Genomic DNA, 19,486 nt, shown 5'->3' on the forward strand with positions numbered 1-19,486 from the left:
TCACTTAAGCTAAATCTGTATATAAATGATTTTGGCTACATATTTACTCAGATGCACCCCCCTATGCTTTCTCTCTGCAACATTCCTTTAAAAGAAGTACAGCTATTTTTGTCCTCTTTTATTTCTACCCTTGAATAACCCAAGGAGATGACAGCTTTGTTTTTAATTTTGGAAGGAAAGGAAGGGAAGAGGGAAGGAAGAGAGAGAGAAAAAAATAGAAGCACTCATTATTGAACATAGCTACCAAAAATTACTTTTGAAGAAGTAAACATTTATAATTAGAAATAACATTATAGGCATACATACAGTCTGGATTGGTGGGATTAGCCAGGAGCAAAGGCTAATAAGCAAGCTCTCCATTCAGCAGTCAATAGGTTCACCATTATATATTACTATTAATCAAAAGAAGTCATAGCAACCTGACTGATGTGTCCCCATGAGTAAAAGGTGTTTTACAAGGGTCTACAGTTTCAACTGACATCCCTGGTGGCTCAGATGGTAAAGCGTCTGCCTACAGTGCGGGAGACCTGGGTTCGATCCCTGGGTCAGGAAGATCCTCTGGAGAAGGAAATGGCAACCCACTCCAGTACCCTTGCCTGGAAAATCCCATGGACCGAGCAGTGTGGTAGACTGCAATCCATGGGGTCGCAAAGAGTTGGACACGACTAAGTGACTTCACTTTCACAGTTTCATTCAATCCTTGCAATGAGTTAAGGCTTAAAAATAAAACAGTTAACAGACTTAAGAAATGCAATATATTTCTGGTATACTCAGACCTAAAACTGACTTGCTACTACAAAATAATTCTATTAACTAAGAAGTAGAGAACAATAAGCCTTTGATAAGGTTCACCCAAGTAGTAGCATTTATCATATAAAGCTCCTCAGAATCCATAGCTTTAGTAATAGTTATAGACAAAAAGTATCAAGCACTCATTTTCTTGTCTATTTTTAAAAATTACCACTACTTGGCTTGGTCATTCAATAAACCAAGAGCCCTGCATAATTCTTGACACAGAATACTAAATACTAAATATTTATTGAATGAATTATGATTAAGAGGGGCATTACTAATTCCATGCCAGTTTTCTTATTAATTCTTTATTCATTCAAATAGTATTACTTGATTACCTATGATGTACATCAGGTAGTTTCAATGAGGCAGACAGAAACTCTAAGCTTTGTGGAAATTATTTAACAGAATGACTCTTAAATCATAGAAAGAGAATGCCTGATTTGGTGAGGAATAGGAGGGAGCCTAACACAGTGTACGATAAAAGGAAAGTTGTGACCAGTATTTCTGTCATCTGTTCTGCCCTGACACCTGAAAATACTGCCACTAAACCCACTCCTAGTAAAAATTACACTAGAGTTGACTATATATAAAACATTTTAAAGGGCATGATATATGTAATACACATAGCATATCACCTAGCACATAGAAGGGACTCAAACATAAAGAATGGGGAATGATTTCATTTTTTAGTAGACTTTGACTTACTTTTCTTCTTCGTGTTGCTCTTGTTTTGAAGCCCATCCTGTGCCGTCTTTAGGTACAATGTTCACATTAGGATCATTGCCTTTGTTTTCTGCTTTGAGACTTGGGAGGTTAGCAGGTGGAGGCATACGCCGAGAAATACCAACTTTTCCAAGACTCTGTAATCCATGGCGAGCTGCAACTAAAGATCAGTAACATCAACTTTCTTAGTAACTATTTTATTCTTAAAACAACACAAAAGACAATAGGAATTAATGGAATCTTGAGCTATTATTTTCTAATATTTTAAGAAAAAAAATTTAAAACTAAGCCACAAACCTGCAACATGACCCAAGGAAGAAGTTGTATTCAAATTAACTATCAAGTCACTGAACAGATGCTTGAAAAATTCTAACAGCTAAACTAACTCTATAAACTACAAAAAAGAAAACACTGACAGTGCTGTTTTGTACTTTTTCCCAAGGAACTGATTTTAAACTCAAAACTTCATACGTGAAACAATAAATAAGATATAAAACAATCTCACAGACATATAGGACAGACCTGTGGTTGCCCAGGGGAAGTGGGTAAAGTGGGAGTTTGGGATCAGCAAATGCAAACTAGTATATACAGAATGGATAAACAAAGTCCTACTGTACTCAATATACTGTGATAAATCATAATGGAAAATGAATATAAAAATGTATATATATGTATAACTGAATCACTTTGCTATATGGCACAAATTAACAAACACTATAAATCAACTACATATGATTAAAATATTTTTAGCTTTATACCTATTAATCTCATTAACCAAGTCTCCCCTTTGGAACCATACAGTTTAACTTATTTTCTGCTGACAACAAACTGGAAAAAAATAAACATTTTAAAACATTTATAAACTTTTAACTTTAAAAACTTCATATCCCCTCATAGATGTGTATGTACATAAAAAGCACAATGCAAACAGGGCTGCTTTAACACAGGTTTACCTAGATCCTAACAGCAATAGCTCTAGTATGTGATTTAGAGTAATAAAATGAAACCATGAAAATTATAAAAAACATAAAAGCCACTTGATTTTACTCACCTGTGGTTTTCTGAGTTTCTAATGATTTACCCTTGTAAGTATTAAATAAACTGAGTGTCGCATACTTTTTCCCATCCTTTGCTTTTGTGCTCTGGCCTGACTTCTCCGACATTTCGGTGGAAACTCATCGAGTCTAGAACCTTCTGCCACACCCCTTAAAATCAGTCTGTAAGATTAACAGAAGAAAGAGAATTAAGGAGGAACATTTTAGTTTACTAAAAACTTAGTAAATTCAAATGTTCACAGAAATTCTGAAAAATAAAAATGAGATGTTAAATCATTCTTTAATAACTCACATTAATAATAGTTTCATGAGCCTGTTTAATACTATAAAATTCCAACAACCAACATGTGACAAAGTTAATCAAAATAAACTGCCATGTGCTTGGTGAGTATATTATTTATGGTTTGTAACCACTTAACTATCGTATAGAGAATATGGGTTTTAAGCCATACTGAGATGAACAGTTGAACTACAGTTAATCGATGGAGAATGTCTTTCTGTTTAATAAGCAAATATTATTCAACCTAATAGGACTGAGATGACCGGCATGATCGGCTTACACATATGGAGTCCAAATGTGACAGAAGGATAACATCCTTTTCTTATAAACTGCATGCCTGTGTTTTCAGGCAATATGTGTCTAACAAGAATCTTTTATTTAACAGTCTAGAATAGAAAGAACATTCTATTTTCTATGCATTCTGCAAAGGGTAGAACACTCCCTCATAAATCTAAGACACAATATTCTATTTCACTACAGAGTAAAGTGTTCAAGAAATAGTGTACACTTGTCAAAAGTCTCTGTATATATGAGAAGTAAACAGTATTTTAATGAACATTCATATACAAAGAGAATGTTCATCTTTGGAATTAATATACCCTAATTAAAAACTAGCCTAATAATACACAGGGGAGGTGATACAGATTAGCTCTCATACTATTTCTCTTCAATTTATAAAGATATACATTATCAATCTTAGGAATTGTTTCTTTTTTTGTGCATGTTTGCTCTATTTGTTTTGAGAGTAGAAGTAGGTCAGGAGGTAGTGAATCTAACAAGAAACCAACAATAGCTAAAAGCATGAGAGCTAAAGACAGTACCAAAATAGGATGTAACGCAAAAAGCATTCAAAGTCAAGGAACGCCTGAGTAGGTCCTATCATCATAAAGATCCTTTCATGTATTGGTTTTACATTTGTCAATTACAGAATAAGCATCACATCCAGAGGTATGATTTTACATTCATAACAGCTAACATACAATGTTCATGTGGTTCCATAAAGTTTATCTGTAATCTTGACATCTATTATCTCATTTTAGACTAAAAATGTTATGATATAGTTAGTATTCTGGTTTTTACAGATGAGGAAACTGATGTTCATAGGCAAATGAGACTGGCTTTGAAATCAAGGCTTCTGGTCAGTCGGTTTATACCATGCTGCCTCCTATAACTAATTACTTAGCTTCTCCAAGTATACATTTACAATTTGAAATAAATTGTGTAAATCACTCACCTGCAACCAAAAGAACTACATTAACACATAGATCGCTTGCAATCATAGGTGCAAGGATGTATATAATTAATTTTATCCCAAGGGTGCTAATGATGACAGTGTGAAGACAGCTATACTCAGAGAATCTCTTTTGTTGACACATTTTTACCAATAACATGGACAAAGATATACAGGAAGACTATTCCTCTCCAGTGACAAAAAAGAGGACAGTGCATATTCACTAGATGACAAAATTAAGATTCAAGGGGATCTTTCTTCAGGTGAAAATAAGGTAACTGGTGTAAAATAAAAACTGTCAACTTCTTCTTTCACCCTCATTTGATGGCAATTTAACACCTGAACATGAACATGAAGTTGCTCAGTCGTGTGCAACTCTTTGTGACCCCATGGACTGTAGCCTACCAGGCTCCTCCGTCAATGGGATTTTCCAGGCAATAGTACTGGAGTGGACTGCCATTTCCTTCTCCAAGGGATCTTCCCAACCCAGGGATCGAACCCAGGTCTCCCACATTGTAGACAGACACATTACCGTCTGAGCCACCAGGAAGTCTAACACCTAAGAATCTCCAAACCTCTCTTAAAACCACAACTACTCATGGAGACCCTCACCTGCCTACATCATAAAAAAAGCAGTAACATAAAAAAACTTTAATTTCCTTAGGGCAAACCTACAAGCCCACCTGCATCTACATCCATCTTTCTGAAGGGTTGCCCTTCCTTCATCTGTTGTTGAAAGTAGTTCTCAGGATCATCCAGAAACTTGTTAGATATGCAAATTCTCAGGATCAAACGCATACCTACTGAATCAAACTGAGGATAAGACCACTGTGCTTTAAAAAGCCCTCCCAGTGACTGTGAAAAAACACAAAAGTTCAAGATATAATGATTTACTACGAGCATATATATATATATGCTAGGGCATCCCTGGTAGCTCAGCTGGTAAAAGATTCTGCCTGCAAGGCAGAAGACCCCTGTTTGATTCCTGGGCCGGAAAGATCCGCTTTAGAAGGGACAGGCTACCCACTCCAGTATTCCTGGGCTTTCCTAGTGGCTCAGGTGACATGACTGAGCGACTTTTACCTTCATATATATGCTAAGCAGTGGTCCTTGCTGCAAATTAAAATCACTTGGGGATTTTAAAACATACCAGTTTCTAGAGTTGTGAGGTGGGATCTGATTATCAATTCTTATTTTGAAAATGCTCCTCAGGCTATTCTAAACATGTAAGCAGTCTTCAGAATCACTGCAATAAAGGAAGTGTACCTTTCCTTACATTCCATCGAAGACCAATCCTTCCTTCTGTGCTACCCATCCTCTCACTACTTTCTTTCTCCTCCTCAATTTGTCTGCAGGGAATCTCACCCACTTCTAAGGCTTCAACTACCAACTGTGTATGTCAAATTTATATCTCCAACCCAGAATTCTGTGTTCCTAAAGAATCCCACTGCCTGTTTACATTTCTCCTTTGTTTTGAATTACCTGGGAACACAGGCATCTACTTCACATTAAGGGTTTCAGATGCAGACCAAGCCAAGTGAATGTTTACAAAGCATGTGAGGAACTGTAGAGGGGGGAAGGAGAGGATGGGATGAATTGAGACAGTAGTACTGAAATATATACAATTACCACAAATTTGCTGTATGATGCAGGGAGCTCAAATGGGTGCTCTGTGACAACCTAGAGGGGTTGGATAGGGTGGGGTGGGAGGTGGGAGGGAGGTTTAAGATGGAGGGAACATATACCTATTCATATGTTGATTCATATGCTGATTCATGTTGATATAAAGCAATTATTCTCCAATTAAAAATAAATAAATTAAAAAAAATTAAGTTGGGGGCTTCCCTAGTGGTTCAGTGGTTAAGAATCCACCTGCCAATGAAAGGGACAAGTGTTCAATCTCTGGTCGCAGAACTAAGATCCCACATGCCAAAGGACAGTTAGGTCCACTCACTGCCCATGTACTACAGAGAAGACCCAGCATAATTCAACCCCCAAATAGCTGAGTCAACAGGAAAAATATCTCAACATGTGACAAAAATGCAAATGTTATACAAGAACTCAAACTGAAGAAAAAACTTGAAGAAACCCAATTATTAATGCTATGTTAACAGACAATTCACTAGAGAAATAATACCACTAAGCAAATGTATTGAAATGCTCAATTTTATAAATAAACAAAACTAACAAGTTAGGGCAGTTCAGCCTGTCCATATGTTTACACAAGGAAAACAAAGTAACAAAACACAATCTAACCACAGGGTGACAGAATATCTAATTCAATTCAGTCATCACAAAACATTTAGAGCTTGGAAAAAAAAAAAAATCACAAAATGAACTTTAATTTTCCTACTTAAAAGTAAAATGAAATAAAAACATGTCTTATAAATTATAAGGAATTTCCAAATACAAAGAAAAAGAAAAGTTCTTGAAAATATATTAAAAACTTCTGTTCGAGTAGTTCTTTTTAAGGTTCAAACTTCTGTACAGAGTTTCTCCTTCCACTATTAATAAAACTACTGCCTATATGGTACTCCCTTCAGTGCATCCTCTTTCACCAAATAGATGAACCAAATACACACTGGGTGTATTCTGAGGTAAGAAAGATGGATAGAGTCAGATTCTCAGGCCAACAGAACAGAGAATTTATTCTTTCATATGCATATGAGTCTGTAATATAAAACCCAAAAAAGCTTTATACTACCAACTAACTCTCCCAAAAAGTAAATCATAAATACACATGACTGAAGCTAGTACAAATGATAATTATCAAAAGATAATTCAAAGATGAAACTATCACAATGTATCCATTTCTATAAGAGAATATGCATTTCTAAAGACAAAGAATTTGTAATCGTAAACAATGCTGGATACATGAGAAAAGCCAACTGCACCATAATGGTTTGCCAGTTATGTGTGGGCACTTTCAGCAATCCCATTCCTAGGCATATATGCCAAGACAACTCTAATGTGAAAACAGACATGCATCCCCCCACCCCCATACCAGCACTATTTACAATAGCCAAGACACAGAAGCAACCTAAATGTCCATCAACAGATGAATGGATAAACATGTACATATAGACAATGAACAGTACTCAGGCATAAAAAGCAATGAACTAATGCCACTTGCAGCAACATGGGTGGGTGGGCCTGGAGACTGTCATACTAAGTGAAGTCAGAAAGAAAAAGACATATACCATACGATGTCACTTATACATAGAATTGTGAACTTCCCAGGTGGTCCAGTGGTCAAGAACTGAACTGCCAATGCAGGGGACATGAGTCTGATCCTTGGTCCAGGGAGACTGCACATGCCATGGGGCAACTAAGCCCTTGCACCACAACTACTGAGCTCACGTGCCCTAGAGCCTGTGCTCCGCAACAAGAGAAGGCACCACAATGAGAAACCTGCTCACTGTAACTCGATAAAGTCCATGGGCAGCAAAAAGATGGGTTAAGTTCTGGAGAGCTAATGTACAGCATTATGATTACAGTCAACAATACTGTATATGTACTGCAAAGCTGCTAAGATGTTAAATGCTGTCACCACGCTCAAAGTAATGATAATTATGCATGTGATTTGTGGAGGGTTTAGCTAATACTACAGCCACAATCACCATACACCTTAAACTTACACAATGTCATATGTCAATAACAACTATTAAAAAAAAAAGAACTACAGACACAGACAAAATGTAAAACCTGAAACTATAAAACTTTTAGAGAAAACATAGGAGAAAATCTTTGCGACTCTGGATTACATTATATAAAGACTGCTTAGTACTCTAAAAGCACAATCTATAGGGAATTCCCTGGCAGTCCAGTAGTCAGGACTCTAAACTTACACTGCTGAGGGCATGGGTTCCATCCATGGTCTGGGAACAAGCCACATGGGGGATGGGGAACACAATCCATAAAAGGTGAAATTTCTAAATTGGACTTTTGCCTTTTGAAAGTTCTCACTGTTGAGAATGAAAACACAAGCTAGTATCTGGGAAAAAAACATCTGCAAATCATGTATCTGATGAAAGACTTTTATCTAGAACATGTACAGAACTCTGAGACCTAGTAACAGTACAATCCAGTTGTTTTTTAAAGGGCACAGGATTGGACACCAGAGATACATAAGTGGCAAATAAACACATGTAAAGACGCTCAGCATTTCGGTATCATTAGTATTTGGGAAATTCAAATTTAAACCACAGTAAGATACCCCTATACTTCTACTGTACTGGCTAAAACTACAGATTAAACCAAGTGTTGATAAGGATGTGGAAGAACTGGAACTCTCAAAGTCTGCTCACGTGTAAAATGTTATAACCAGTTGGGAAAACAGTTCGGAGGTCCTTAAAGAAGAAAAAACATCCAACAACCATACAATCACAATTCTGTTAATAATGTTTATATGAGAAATGAAAACATACGTCCATATGAAGACTCAGACTTGTACTCTGGTTCATAGTTTTATTTGTAACAGGCAAGCACTGGAAACAACCCAACTGTTTCACCAACAGGTGACTGGAAAACCATATTGTTGTATATACATAAAAGAAATGAATACCCAAGCAGTAAAAAAGAATGAATTACTGGTAAATGTAACTACATGGATAAATCTCAAAGTGATTATGCTGAAAGAAGCTAGATTTCCAACATATACACTATATACAGAATTTAACTCTGGATGAAAAATACTGCCTTCCATTATCAGTAAACAAAGGATATTACTGCCATCAAGCCAGCAGCTACAGCTCCCAATGTCAACTGTGCACCGTGAGGGGATTCAGGATGAAGAAAAGGAGGACACTGGCCCAAGACAGTTAAGGTGCATATAAAAGGAATGATTTCAAGGGGCCTAGACCCTTGAATCATACATAGAAAAACATTAAGTTCATTAACTTGAGATGTCTGGTTTTCTTTAATTAACAGTAATTTTTCAATGTTCCAACTACCTGGGTTTCTTTGTAAAATTTCTATATATCCTGGCTCCTCCCTTACCTCTTTAGACTGATTTCTAAGAGCCACCTGAGAAGCTAACTTCCAGACTCGTCTTCAGTTTTGTCCACCAAATAAAACGTAATTCTCAACTTTTACGTTGTAGTCGACACTACAAAATGCAAACGTATCTATGGTACAGGGAATGGGTAGGAACAGAAGGAATTTTTATTGATATGTTCCTTATCTTGACTGTGGTTAAGTTTCATGATGTGTATATGCAAAATATCAAACAGTACACTTTAAGTATGTACAGTTTATTACTTGTCAATAAAAAATATTTTTAAAAAGATCAAGGCCCTCTAGATTGAAAACAAACAAGAATATTACCATACAAATCTACCAGGGCAAATTAAGGAAGAGAGGGCTTCCCTGGTGGCTTGGACAGTAAAGAATCCACCTGCAAAGTAGGAGACCTGGGCTTGATTCCTGGGTTGGGGAGATCCCCTAGAAGAGGGCATGGCAACCCACTCCAGTATTCTTGCCTGGAGCATTCCATGGACAGAGGAGCCTGGTGGGCTACAGTCCATGGGGTCAAAGAGTCTTTAATACTTTGTAATAAACTGGTGATCTAATAAGTAAATTGTTTTCCTGGATTCTGTGAACTGCTCCAGGAAATTAATCAAACCTGACTTACAGCCAGCCTGCCAGTCAGAAGGATGGGTAACAATCTGGACTTTCGACTGGCATCTGAAGTGTTGGGGGGATAAGAGACAGTCTTGTGGGACTGAGCCTGTACTAACCTCTTGGATGTGATGCCCTCCAGGTACCTAGGTCAGAAAGGAGTTAGATTTTTAAGATACCCGGATAACGGCTCGAAAATCTAATTGCTTGATGTGGGGACTCTCCCCCCACCTCACAAGGCAACCAGAAATGTCAGTAGAATATTAAAAGTATAGGAGACATAAAATAGTGTTTTTAATTTGTACAAGGAAAGAAGATGGGAACAGCAGGGCAGGAAATAGGCTGGTAAGATATGAAATTGGAGAAATCAGTAGGCCTGATAAGGAATAATGAAGAACAATGTAAAAATGGGGCTAATACTGGAGCAAAAGAAAATGTCAGAACATAATAAGCAAGAAATCAACAAACTGCTTTTGTTCCTGGGATTGATAAGAAAGCAGTTTAAGATTCTTGTGGCTATAAAGTTAACCAAAGGACAAAACTAGAAACATACAAGAAAATCAACTGGAAATGAAAAATAAACACACCTCTTGTCAAACTATGTTGCATACATCATATAATTGAAAGGAATGCTCTTAAGTACTTTCGTTACCAGACAAATCATTTTAAGTTACCTCATTAAGAGCAGAAAATAAAAATCAAATTTTTATTTGAATAACAACAACTATAAATTCAAGAGCTGACTCTTTTGGAAAAAAATAATATAGAAATTAACTGAATCACTCTAATTTTAAGTTAAACATTAAGAAGAATGAGATAAGTACAATAAAATACACACATGAAGAGAATGCTCTGAAATAAGTATTTTCTAGGAAAACAGAAATTATCAGATTTGGCTCAAAATAAACAGGCAAAAACAATAAAGGAAAAAAAATAAACAACGTTGTTCAAAAACTGCCCATCCTCAAACAGTGTCTGGCCCAGGTGATTTCACAGGAGAATTCTGACATTAAACAGAGACAAGTCACATGCTATTTACAGTGAACTAAATGCAGGTCTTGGCAAACTAAGGCTTATGGCTGAATCCAGTCTGTGGCCTGTTTTGTAAGGCTTGGAAACCAAGAATGTTTTAAGCTGTGCCCACTCCAGTACTCTTGCCTGGAAAATCCCATGGGCAGAGGAGCCTGGTAGGCTGCAGTCCATGGGGTCGCTAAGAGTTGGACACGACTGAGCGACTTCACTTTCACTTTTCACTTTCATGCACTGGAGAAGGCAATGGCAACCCACTCCAGTGTTCTTGCCTGGAGAATCCCAGGGACGGCGGAGCCTGGTGGGCTGTCGTCTATGGGGTCGCACAGAGTCAGACACCACTGAAGCGACTTAGCAGCAGCTGCGTTCTAAACCGAAGTCTAAGCATCTATCCTAAAAAAATACTAATGTGCAAAATACACATACACATAGGATATTCACTATGATATGGTATGTGATAAAATTTATTTATAACCTAGGTCAGTCATTAAGTGATCCATATTTTGAAACATTACTGAACTGGAGATGTAAGAGCCAAGAATCTGCTCTCACAAATCTTTTCAGTTTGACAACTCAAATAACAGGTAAATAACATCACTTCACATGGTGACAAACACTGTAAATAAAACCAACAGGACAACATGAGAAAGTACAAAAGGGTAGAACTAAAGTACTTTGGATCAGTGGATCAGTATCAGCCTCTCTGACTTGAGAGAGAGCTTCTGACTTGAACCTAACAGAGAAGCAGGCAGCTTCAAGGCTTAAGAAAAACAAAGGCAAAGGCCTTCCCATACTGATATGCTAATCATGTTCAAAAACAAAAAAGTGGTGAAGTGGAAGCTATTAAGAGAGGGTTGGCTGGATGACCATTAGGATTTAAAATTTTATCTTTGAAGCAAATGAACTCTGAGTAGAGGCTGTCTTTTTGTTTCAAAGATATTCTGGGAGTTCTGGTGATCCTGGGGTTAGGATTCGGCACTGTCACTGCTGTGGCCCAGGTTCAATCCCTGGTGGGGGAACTGAGATCCCCACAAGCCTCTTGGCATGGCCAAAAATATATGTATCATTCTGGCAACAACGTGGAGAAGAGACTGCAGGGGCCCATACGTGGAATATGAAGATACCAGACTGTCACAGCTTAGGGACAAGAGATAGGCCATGGCTGAAAAATGGAGACTAGACACAGGAGTGTAGGAAAGAGGAGTCAAGGACAAGAAGTCAATGATTCAAATTTTACGTTAACACTAAGAGGAATGAAAAAGATTAGCGTGAAAAACTAGACATTAAGTAAGATGGAAAGACTAGATTTAGAGAAGATGGGGGGGGCAAGAAAGAAGCTTCCCAGGTGACGCTAGTGGTAAGGAACCTGCCTAAGAGATATGAGTTCAACTCCTGGGTTGGGAAGATCCCATGGAGGACATGGCAACCCACTCCAGTATTCCTGCTTGGGGAAATCATAGACAGAGGACCCTGGTGGAGAGTTGGACACGACTGAAACAACTTACCGTGCATAAACAGGGGAAGAAAGCAAAAGAAGCTGGTGAGTTCATTTGACTTCTCCTGATCTGCCTTGTAGTTTACACAACAAATAAAAACCAGAAAAAAGTAATATCCAAATACATGTATAAAAATACTTTGTGTTCATTGAGTACAACACCATTGTCATTATTCCTCCCTATATCGTAAAAGGTCCTTCCAAGTGTGGTAATGAGAAATGGCTCTTCCTTTTGAGCACTGGCATGGGAACCTAACCCACATCAACAATACTGTATCCAAGGGACAACATATCTTCTCTCTGGTGTGCTCTTGCCCTTGCATACTAAAACCTGAAATAATGAAACCTAAGTTCTCTTAAAGCCTGCTGGAGTAATTGGTATAGTCTTTGAAATATAATTTAGCAAAGCAACCCTCTACAGGTTACACAGAAACAACAAGTCTTCTGAAATACCTCCCTACTGCTGCAGTGACAATATCCATTCAACATTTATAAAACAAATGTGCTGAGAACTAATAAACTGCCAAATGTTGTTTTAAACGTTCAGTTGCTCAGTTGTGTCCAACTATTTGTGACCCCATGGACTGCAGCATGCCAGGCTTCCCTGTCCATTACCAACTTCCATGATGCCCCTGTGTTCATGGAACTTTTGACGATAAGTAAATGAAAACATGGAAATGAAAAAACTGGGTAAAGGGACAGCAAAGAGAGGAAAGAGACTTTAGACAGGATGATGAAGGTTTGAAAGACCTCTATGCACAAGGGGATATGAGTTAAGAAAATCCATCTGTGGTTCTCAATGCAGGTTGCACAGACTTATCCAGGAAGATCCTGAAAGATAATATATGTCCAGGTCTCAGTGCTAGACCAGTTAAATCAGAATTTCTGGGGCTAGGTCTGCCAATGACATTCTTTAAAAAGCTCCCCAAGTGTCTCTAAAGGATAGCTATGATTGAGAACCACCAGAAAAACAAAGCAATTCTGATCCTGAAAACAAGGCAGGAGAGGAAGTCAGGTAGACAGAGGTCAAATTTTGCAGAATATTTTAGGCTAAGAAAAAGAGTTATCATCCATGTGTTTGTTCTAAATGTCATGAAGAGCCAATGGAGGAGAAAAAAAAGAAAGAAAGTGAAGTCGCTCAGTCGTGTCCAACTCCTTGTGACCCTATGGACTGTAGCCCACCAGGCTCTTCTGTCTATGGGGATTCTCCAGGCAAGAATACTGGAGTGGGTTGCCATTTCCTTCTCCAATCGAGGAGAAAATAATCCAAAAAAAATCTCAATTTCTGAGTAAATGCATGACTGCATTCAGTAGACCCACATCTTGAGTAACAAAAGGGTACAACTGACATAAATTAGTAATTAAAGAAAAAAAAAAAACCTTTGAAGCTGTCTGTTCTAGAGGAATACTCTCTTCAAACTTGCTATCTTCTGATTTCAAAAAAACACATGGACAGTTACGAGAGACCAAAGAACTATATCCTCTATTTGTATCCCTTTTAATTTTGAAAGCTTTTTATCATTTGTATAAAGAATAGTTTTTAGTTCCGTGGTGGCCTGGGTTCAATCCCTGGTCAGGAAACTAAGATTCCAATAAGCTGAACAGTGAGGCCAAAATACAAACATACATACATATTTATATTTAATATATACATATTTTATATGGTTTATACATTATAAACCACAAATATTTGCATTTTCTAGACATAAAACTGATTTTTAAAATTTATATATATATTACTACCCTGTCTACTATGTACTTAAAAGTCTAAATCATTATGATTTGAGGGTCAGTCTGCAAAAACAAAGCTGTGTGAATAATAGATCCTCTTTCTCTGTTTAAGGAAAGAAAAAGTGAACATCTAAATTCAAAGTTCTATGACTCTGAGCAAAGCTGGTAAGAAACTAGTTGTTTTCCCCACTGAAATTAGATGTAGCAAAACATGCACCTACATTTTCTAAATTTTGAACAGTGAATACGTTACCTTTTTTGAGCAAAAAACAAAAAAAAAGTTGAAAGGAAGAAATGGAGGAGAGTGGGAAAAAAAGGAAGTCAGTTCTTTCAAAGCAGTCTGTTTCCAAAAGGTCTTAAGGGAAATATGAAAGGCAGCAGCTTACCATAATATAAACATCAACCTTTTGAAATGAAAGAATGGAACAATGATAACACAAATATGGTTTTCATGATAGGACAGGTATTGCAGGCTGAATATTTGTGGGAAAAAAATCTTAAGGGATATCCACACACCAAGAGATTAGGTACCATTTCTAAAATTTCTTCAGTGCCAAAAATTGTAAGATTCTAAGGTGACTGATTTATAATTACAAAAAGATTTGTAAGTATTCCAAACCAAGAATATTAAGTGATATTTAAAATCTAGTATATTACAGGGTGACATCATACTTTTGCAAATCACCAACCTGCAAAATTCAATTAAATGACAGAATTATAATCTTTCTGGCCTCCATGAGCTTCTAGGTATCCAAGATCTGTTTACTTCTCTTCCCTCAACGTTCTTATGGTGATTGTTTAGTTTCTTTAGGAAACACAGCACAACGTCCCACTCATTTAAATTGTCTAACATTAAAAAGAAACTGCAAACATTTCCAGAGAAGCGCACTGGACGCATTTAACAAACGTTTTATTGAACAAATAAAAGAAGAATATACACTACTAATCGTCAAGTATCACATACAAATATAAAGACCTTATGTGTAAACCATTTTCATTGGTTCCTGTAACTGACATCTGTATCATTTTTCTTCCTATCCCTATACAGGAGAGTTGGTTTTGTCAGCTTTCTATTCTCTATGTGCTTTCCTCTTTGGCCATCTAATATACTGTTCACTGCTTCAGTAAGGATAATTCCCAACCAAACCCTTCCATCAAGCTACAATCTTTACACATTCATTTTTAATTGTGTATAAAACAAAATATCTTCACTTAAATTTATTGACAGAATTACAAACTAAAAACATCTAATTCCCCCACTCAAGCACAAAAACATTTACTCAGTGTCTACTATATTATCAGGCAATACTAGGAACAAATGAAAGACATATGCTGATCTCCATCAACTAAGTATAGGTTTGAGAAGGCTGGAAAAGATGTTCAAAGAACTGGGAGGAAAGAAAGTCAACTACTAAAATGAGGCATTGAAAACACAGAAGCAGCTGGAAACCAGGGACACAAGTATTCCCAAGACTGTGGTTTGAAGACTGTTAACAATGAAAAAACCTGGCTTAAAACTCAAAATTCAAAAAACTACGATCATGGCATCACTTCATGGCAAACAGATGGAGAAACAATGGAAACAGTGAGAGACTATTTTCTTGGGCTCCAAAATCACTGTGGACTGACTGCAGCCATGAAATTAAAGACTCTTGCTCCTTGGAAGAAAAGCAATGACAAACCTAGACAGCGTATTTAAAAGCAGAGACATTACTTTGCCAATAATGGACCATATAGTCAAAGTATGGTTTTTTCAGTAGTCACATATGGACTCTCTGAGAGCTGGACAATAAAAAGGACTGAGCGCTGAAGAACTGATGCCTTAGAATGGTGGTGAAGAGTCCTGAGAGACTCCTGGACTACAAGGAGATCAAACTGCTGCTGCTGCTGCTAAGTCACTTCAGTCGTGTCCGACTCTGTGTGACCCCAGAGACGGCAGCCCACCAGGCTCCCCTGTCCCTGGGATTCTCCAGGGAAGAACACTGGAGTGGGTTGCCATTTCCTCCTCCAATGCATGAAAGTGAAAAGGGAAAGTGAAGTCACTCAGTCATGTCCGACTCTTAGAGACCCCATGGACTGCAGCCTACCAGGCTCCTCCATCCATGGGATTTTCCAGGTAAGAGTACTGGAGTGGGGTGCCATTGCCTTCTCCACAAGGAGATCAAACTAATCAATTCTAAAGGAAATCAACCCTGAATATTCACTGGAAGGACTGATGCTAAAGCTGAAGCTCCAATACTTTGGCCAGCTGACGCAAAGAGCTGACTCACTGTAAAAGACCCTGATACTGGGCAAGATCGAAGGCAGGAGGAGAAGGGGACAACAGAGAATGAGATAGTTGGATGGCATCACCAATTCAATGGACATGAGTCTGAGCAAACTCTGGGAGATGGTGAAGAATAGGGAAGCCTGGCATGCTGCAGTCCATGGGGTCACAAAGAATTGGACACGACTGAGCGACTGAACAACGTTTAGCAGCACGTCTAGGAGTGGGGAGTAATGGGAGGCTTTGTAAGCAGCTGGACTGAATAAGAAATTAGAGTTGTGTCAGATAGGTGTAAAGAAAAGGGAGGTAAGGATACTGCCAGAATGATTAGAGTAACATTTCAAGAAAGTCTAAACTTCACAAGAATGAAGAGAAGTTGGAAAAAAATAAGGAAGGTAGAAGGGACTGGAAATTTCAAAAAGACTGAATTAAAAACTCTAGCAATAGTGATTATTTAATGCTTGCTGAATCAAGTTTATTACTGATTGCTTTGTTCATTTATCAACAACAACAACAAAACAGGAGAAAGTGTACTATCTGTGTGAGAAAAGTGGAGGCATAGGAGCTTGTCATTTGAATTTAAGTTTACAGGTAATGAAAAGTTAAGTACACATAACATGCACTGAGTGTGTACACACATACAACACAGAAAATGGTAAAACAAATACAGTAATAACCATTAATAGTCAGGGACTATGGATGAACACATGTGGGAATTCTTTGTATTGTTTTTTAAAATATTTATTTTACCTCGCCAGGTCCTAGCTGCAGTATGCAGGATCTTTGAGATCTTCACTGTGGCATTGAGGATCTTTATGTCGAATGTAGACTCCTAGCGGAGGCATGGAGGATCTAGTTCTCTGACCAGGAATCAAACCCAGACCTCCTGAACTGGGAACAGGGAGTCTCAGCCAGGGAAGTCCCTCTTGGAACTATTTTTGCAACATTTTTGGGAGATGAAAGATTATTCCCCCTCCCCTAAAAGAAGCTTTCAAAAAATGTTTATCTGCTTTCCAAAACATGTTCTCCCTGATTTTACCATAACCATTTCCCTTAACCTCTGGTTTAAAACCCTGAGTAATCTTTGATATTTATGTCTCCCATTTCTAACATAAAGAGGGATTCAAGTTCTATACAGTCTAACTCAGTAATGTCTCTTGAAGCCAAATTGTTACTTAAATCTGAGCTATAGAGATGCAGAATGTAAAAATATCAGTTGGATGTAAGAGCTCAAAGCCTAAGTCACCAAAACTTACTAATAAAGAAATAACTTTAATAAAACTCATAATATAGGAAGTGATGACTTGATGTCAAAGCCAGTAACCAAGGCAAACTCACCATATGAAAATCAGAACTCAATTTTCATTACAGAAGAAATAAACATCAAACATGGAATAATAAACATCATTTAAAATATGTAGTAATAAATATCATTTGAGATTAAGAGATTTTTAAAGATTCAAGTTTTCAGTATCAAAAGTTACTGTATTATAATAGAGTTGAATATCAAGGATAAAAAGTTAAAGCAACAAGACAGTGATATCTCAATCAACAAATGTATTTCAACTGTTGTAGAAACATCATTTTGAAGTATATTAATGCAAAAAGCGTAAGAATCAATGCACTGCTGCTGCTGCTGATGTGTCGCTTTAGTTGTGTCCGACTCTGTGCCACCCCATAGACGGCAGCCCACCAGGCTTCCCGTCCTCGGGATTCTCCAGGCAAGAACACTGGAGTGGGTTGCCATTGCCTTCTCCAGTGCATGAAAGTGAAAAGTAAAAGTGAAGTCACTCAGTCGTGTCTGACTCTAGCGACCCCATGGACTGCAGCCTACCAGGCTCCTCCATCCATGGGATTTTCTAGGCAAAAGTACCGGAGTGGGGTGCCATTGCCTTCTCTGAATCAATGCACTATAGATTGTAAAAGGAGGGGTGACTACTAACTGAATTGTGTCTCCCCAAAATTCACATGGTGAAGCCCTAAACACCAATTAACATAAGGTATTTGGAGCTGGCACCTTTGGGAGGTAACCAGGGTTAACTGAGGGGATGAGAGTGAGCCTCATATGGGCTTAGTACTCTATAAGTACTATAGAATGGGAACATATATATACGTGGGTTAGAATGGGACAAACGTAGAATGGGAAAGACTAGAGATCTCTTCAAGAAAATTAGATACCAAGGGAACATTTCATGCAAAGATGAGCACAATAAAGGACAGAAATGGCACAGACTTAACAGAAGCAGAAGATATTAAAAGGTGGCAAGAATACACAGAAGAACTGTACAAAAAAGATCTTCATGACCCAGATAATCACAATGGTGTGATCATTCATCTAAGCCAGACATCCTGGAATGTGAAGTCAAGGAAGCATCACTACAAACAAAACTAGCAAAGGTGATGGAATTTCATCTGAGCTATTCCAAATCCTGAAAGATGATGCTGTGAAAGTGCTGCACTCAATATGCCAGCAAATTTGGAAAACTCAGTGGTGGCCACAGGACTGGAAAAGGTCAGTTTTCATTTCAATCCCAAAGAAAGGCAATGCCAAATGTTCAAACTATCCCACAGCTGCACTCATCTCACACGCTAGCAAAGTAATGCTCAAAATTCTCCAAGCCAGGCTTCAATAGTACATGAACCAAGAACTTCCAGATGTTCAAGCTGGATTTAGAAAAGGTAGAGGAACCAGAGATCAAATTGCCAACATCTGTTGGATCATACAAAAAGTAAGAGAACTCCTGAAAAACATCTACTTCATTGACTACCCTAAAGCCTTGACTGTGTGGATCTCAACAAACTGGAAAATTCTTAAAGAGAAGGGAATCCCAGACCACCTTACCTGCCTCCTGAGAAATCTGTATGCAGGTTGACAAGTAACAGTTAGAACCAGACATGGAACAATGGACTGGTTTCCAATTGGGAAAGGAGAACATCAAGGCTGTATATCGTCACCCTGCTTATTTAACTTACACGCAGAGTACATTATGCGAAATGCCGGGCTGGATGATGCACAAGCTGGAATCAAGATTGCCTGGAGAAATATCAATGACCTCAGGGATTCGGATGACACCAGCCTTATGACAGAAAGCAAAGAGGAACTAAAGAGCCTCTTGATGAAAGTGAAAGAGGAGAGTGAAAAAGCTGGCTTAAAACTCAACATTCAAAAAACAAAGATCTGACATCAAGTCCCATCACTTCATGGCCTATAGATGGGGAAACAATGGAAAGAGTGACAGACTTTATTTTCTTCGTATCCAAA

At 37.9% G+C, this 19,486-nt stretch overlaps 1 protein-coding gene across 27 annotated transcripts in view; it reads right to left on the bottom strand.

The window, feature by feature from the left end:
- PRRC2C (proline rich coiled-coil 2C) overlaps positions 1-19,486 on the bottom strand; it is a 95,318-nt gene that overhangs the window by 64,457 nt on the left and 11,375 nt on the right. For 22 of the 27 annotated variants that reach the window (XR_015143488.1, XR_015143485.1, XR_015143486.1 and 19 more), the window contains 2 exons: positions 2,570-2,735; positions 1,501-1,678 (listed from right to left, as the gene is read on the bottom strand). Coding sequence is in view for 22 of the 27 variants with exons in the window: in XM_086344699.1 (XP_086200825.1) it covers positions 1,501-1,678; positions 2,570-2,681 (290 nt within the window). In the remaining 5 variants the exon portion in view is untranslated. The remainder of the gene's footprint in view (positions 1-1,500; positions 1,679-2,569; positions 2,736-19,486) is intronic. The other 5 variants (XM_086344701.1, XM_086344709.1, XM_086344696.1 and 2 more) reach the window with 1 other exon arrangement.

The sequence above is a fragment of the Bos grunniens genome, chromosome 16, assembly GCF_055505025.1.
Source record: "Bos grunniens cultivar Pamir isolate PY7600 chromosome 16, Bosgru_T2T1.0, whole genome shotgun sequence".
Classification (NCBI taxonomy): domain Eukaryota; kingdom Metazoa; phylum Chordata; class Mammalia; order Artiodactyla; family Bovidae; genus Bos; species Bos grunniens.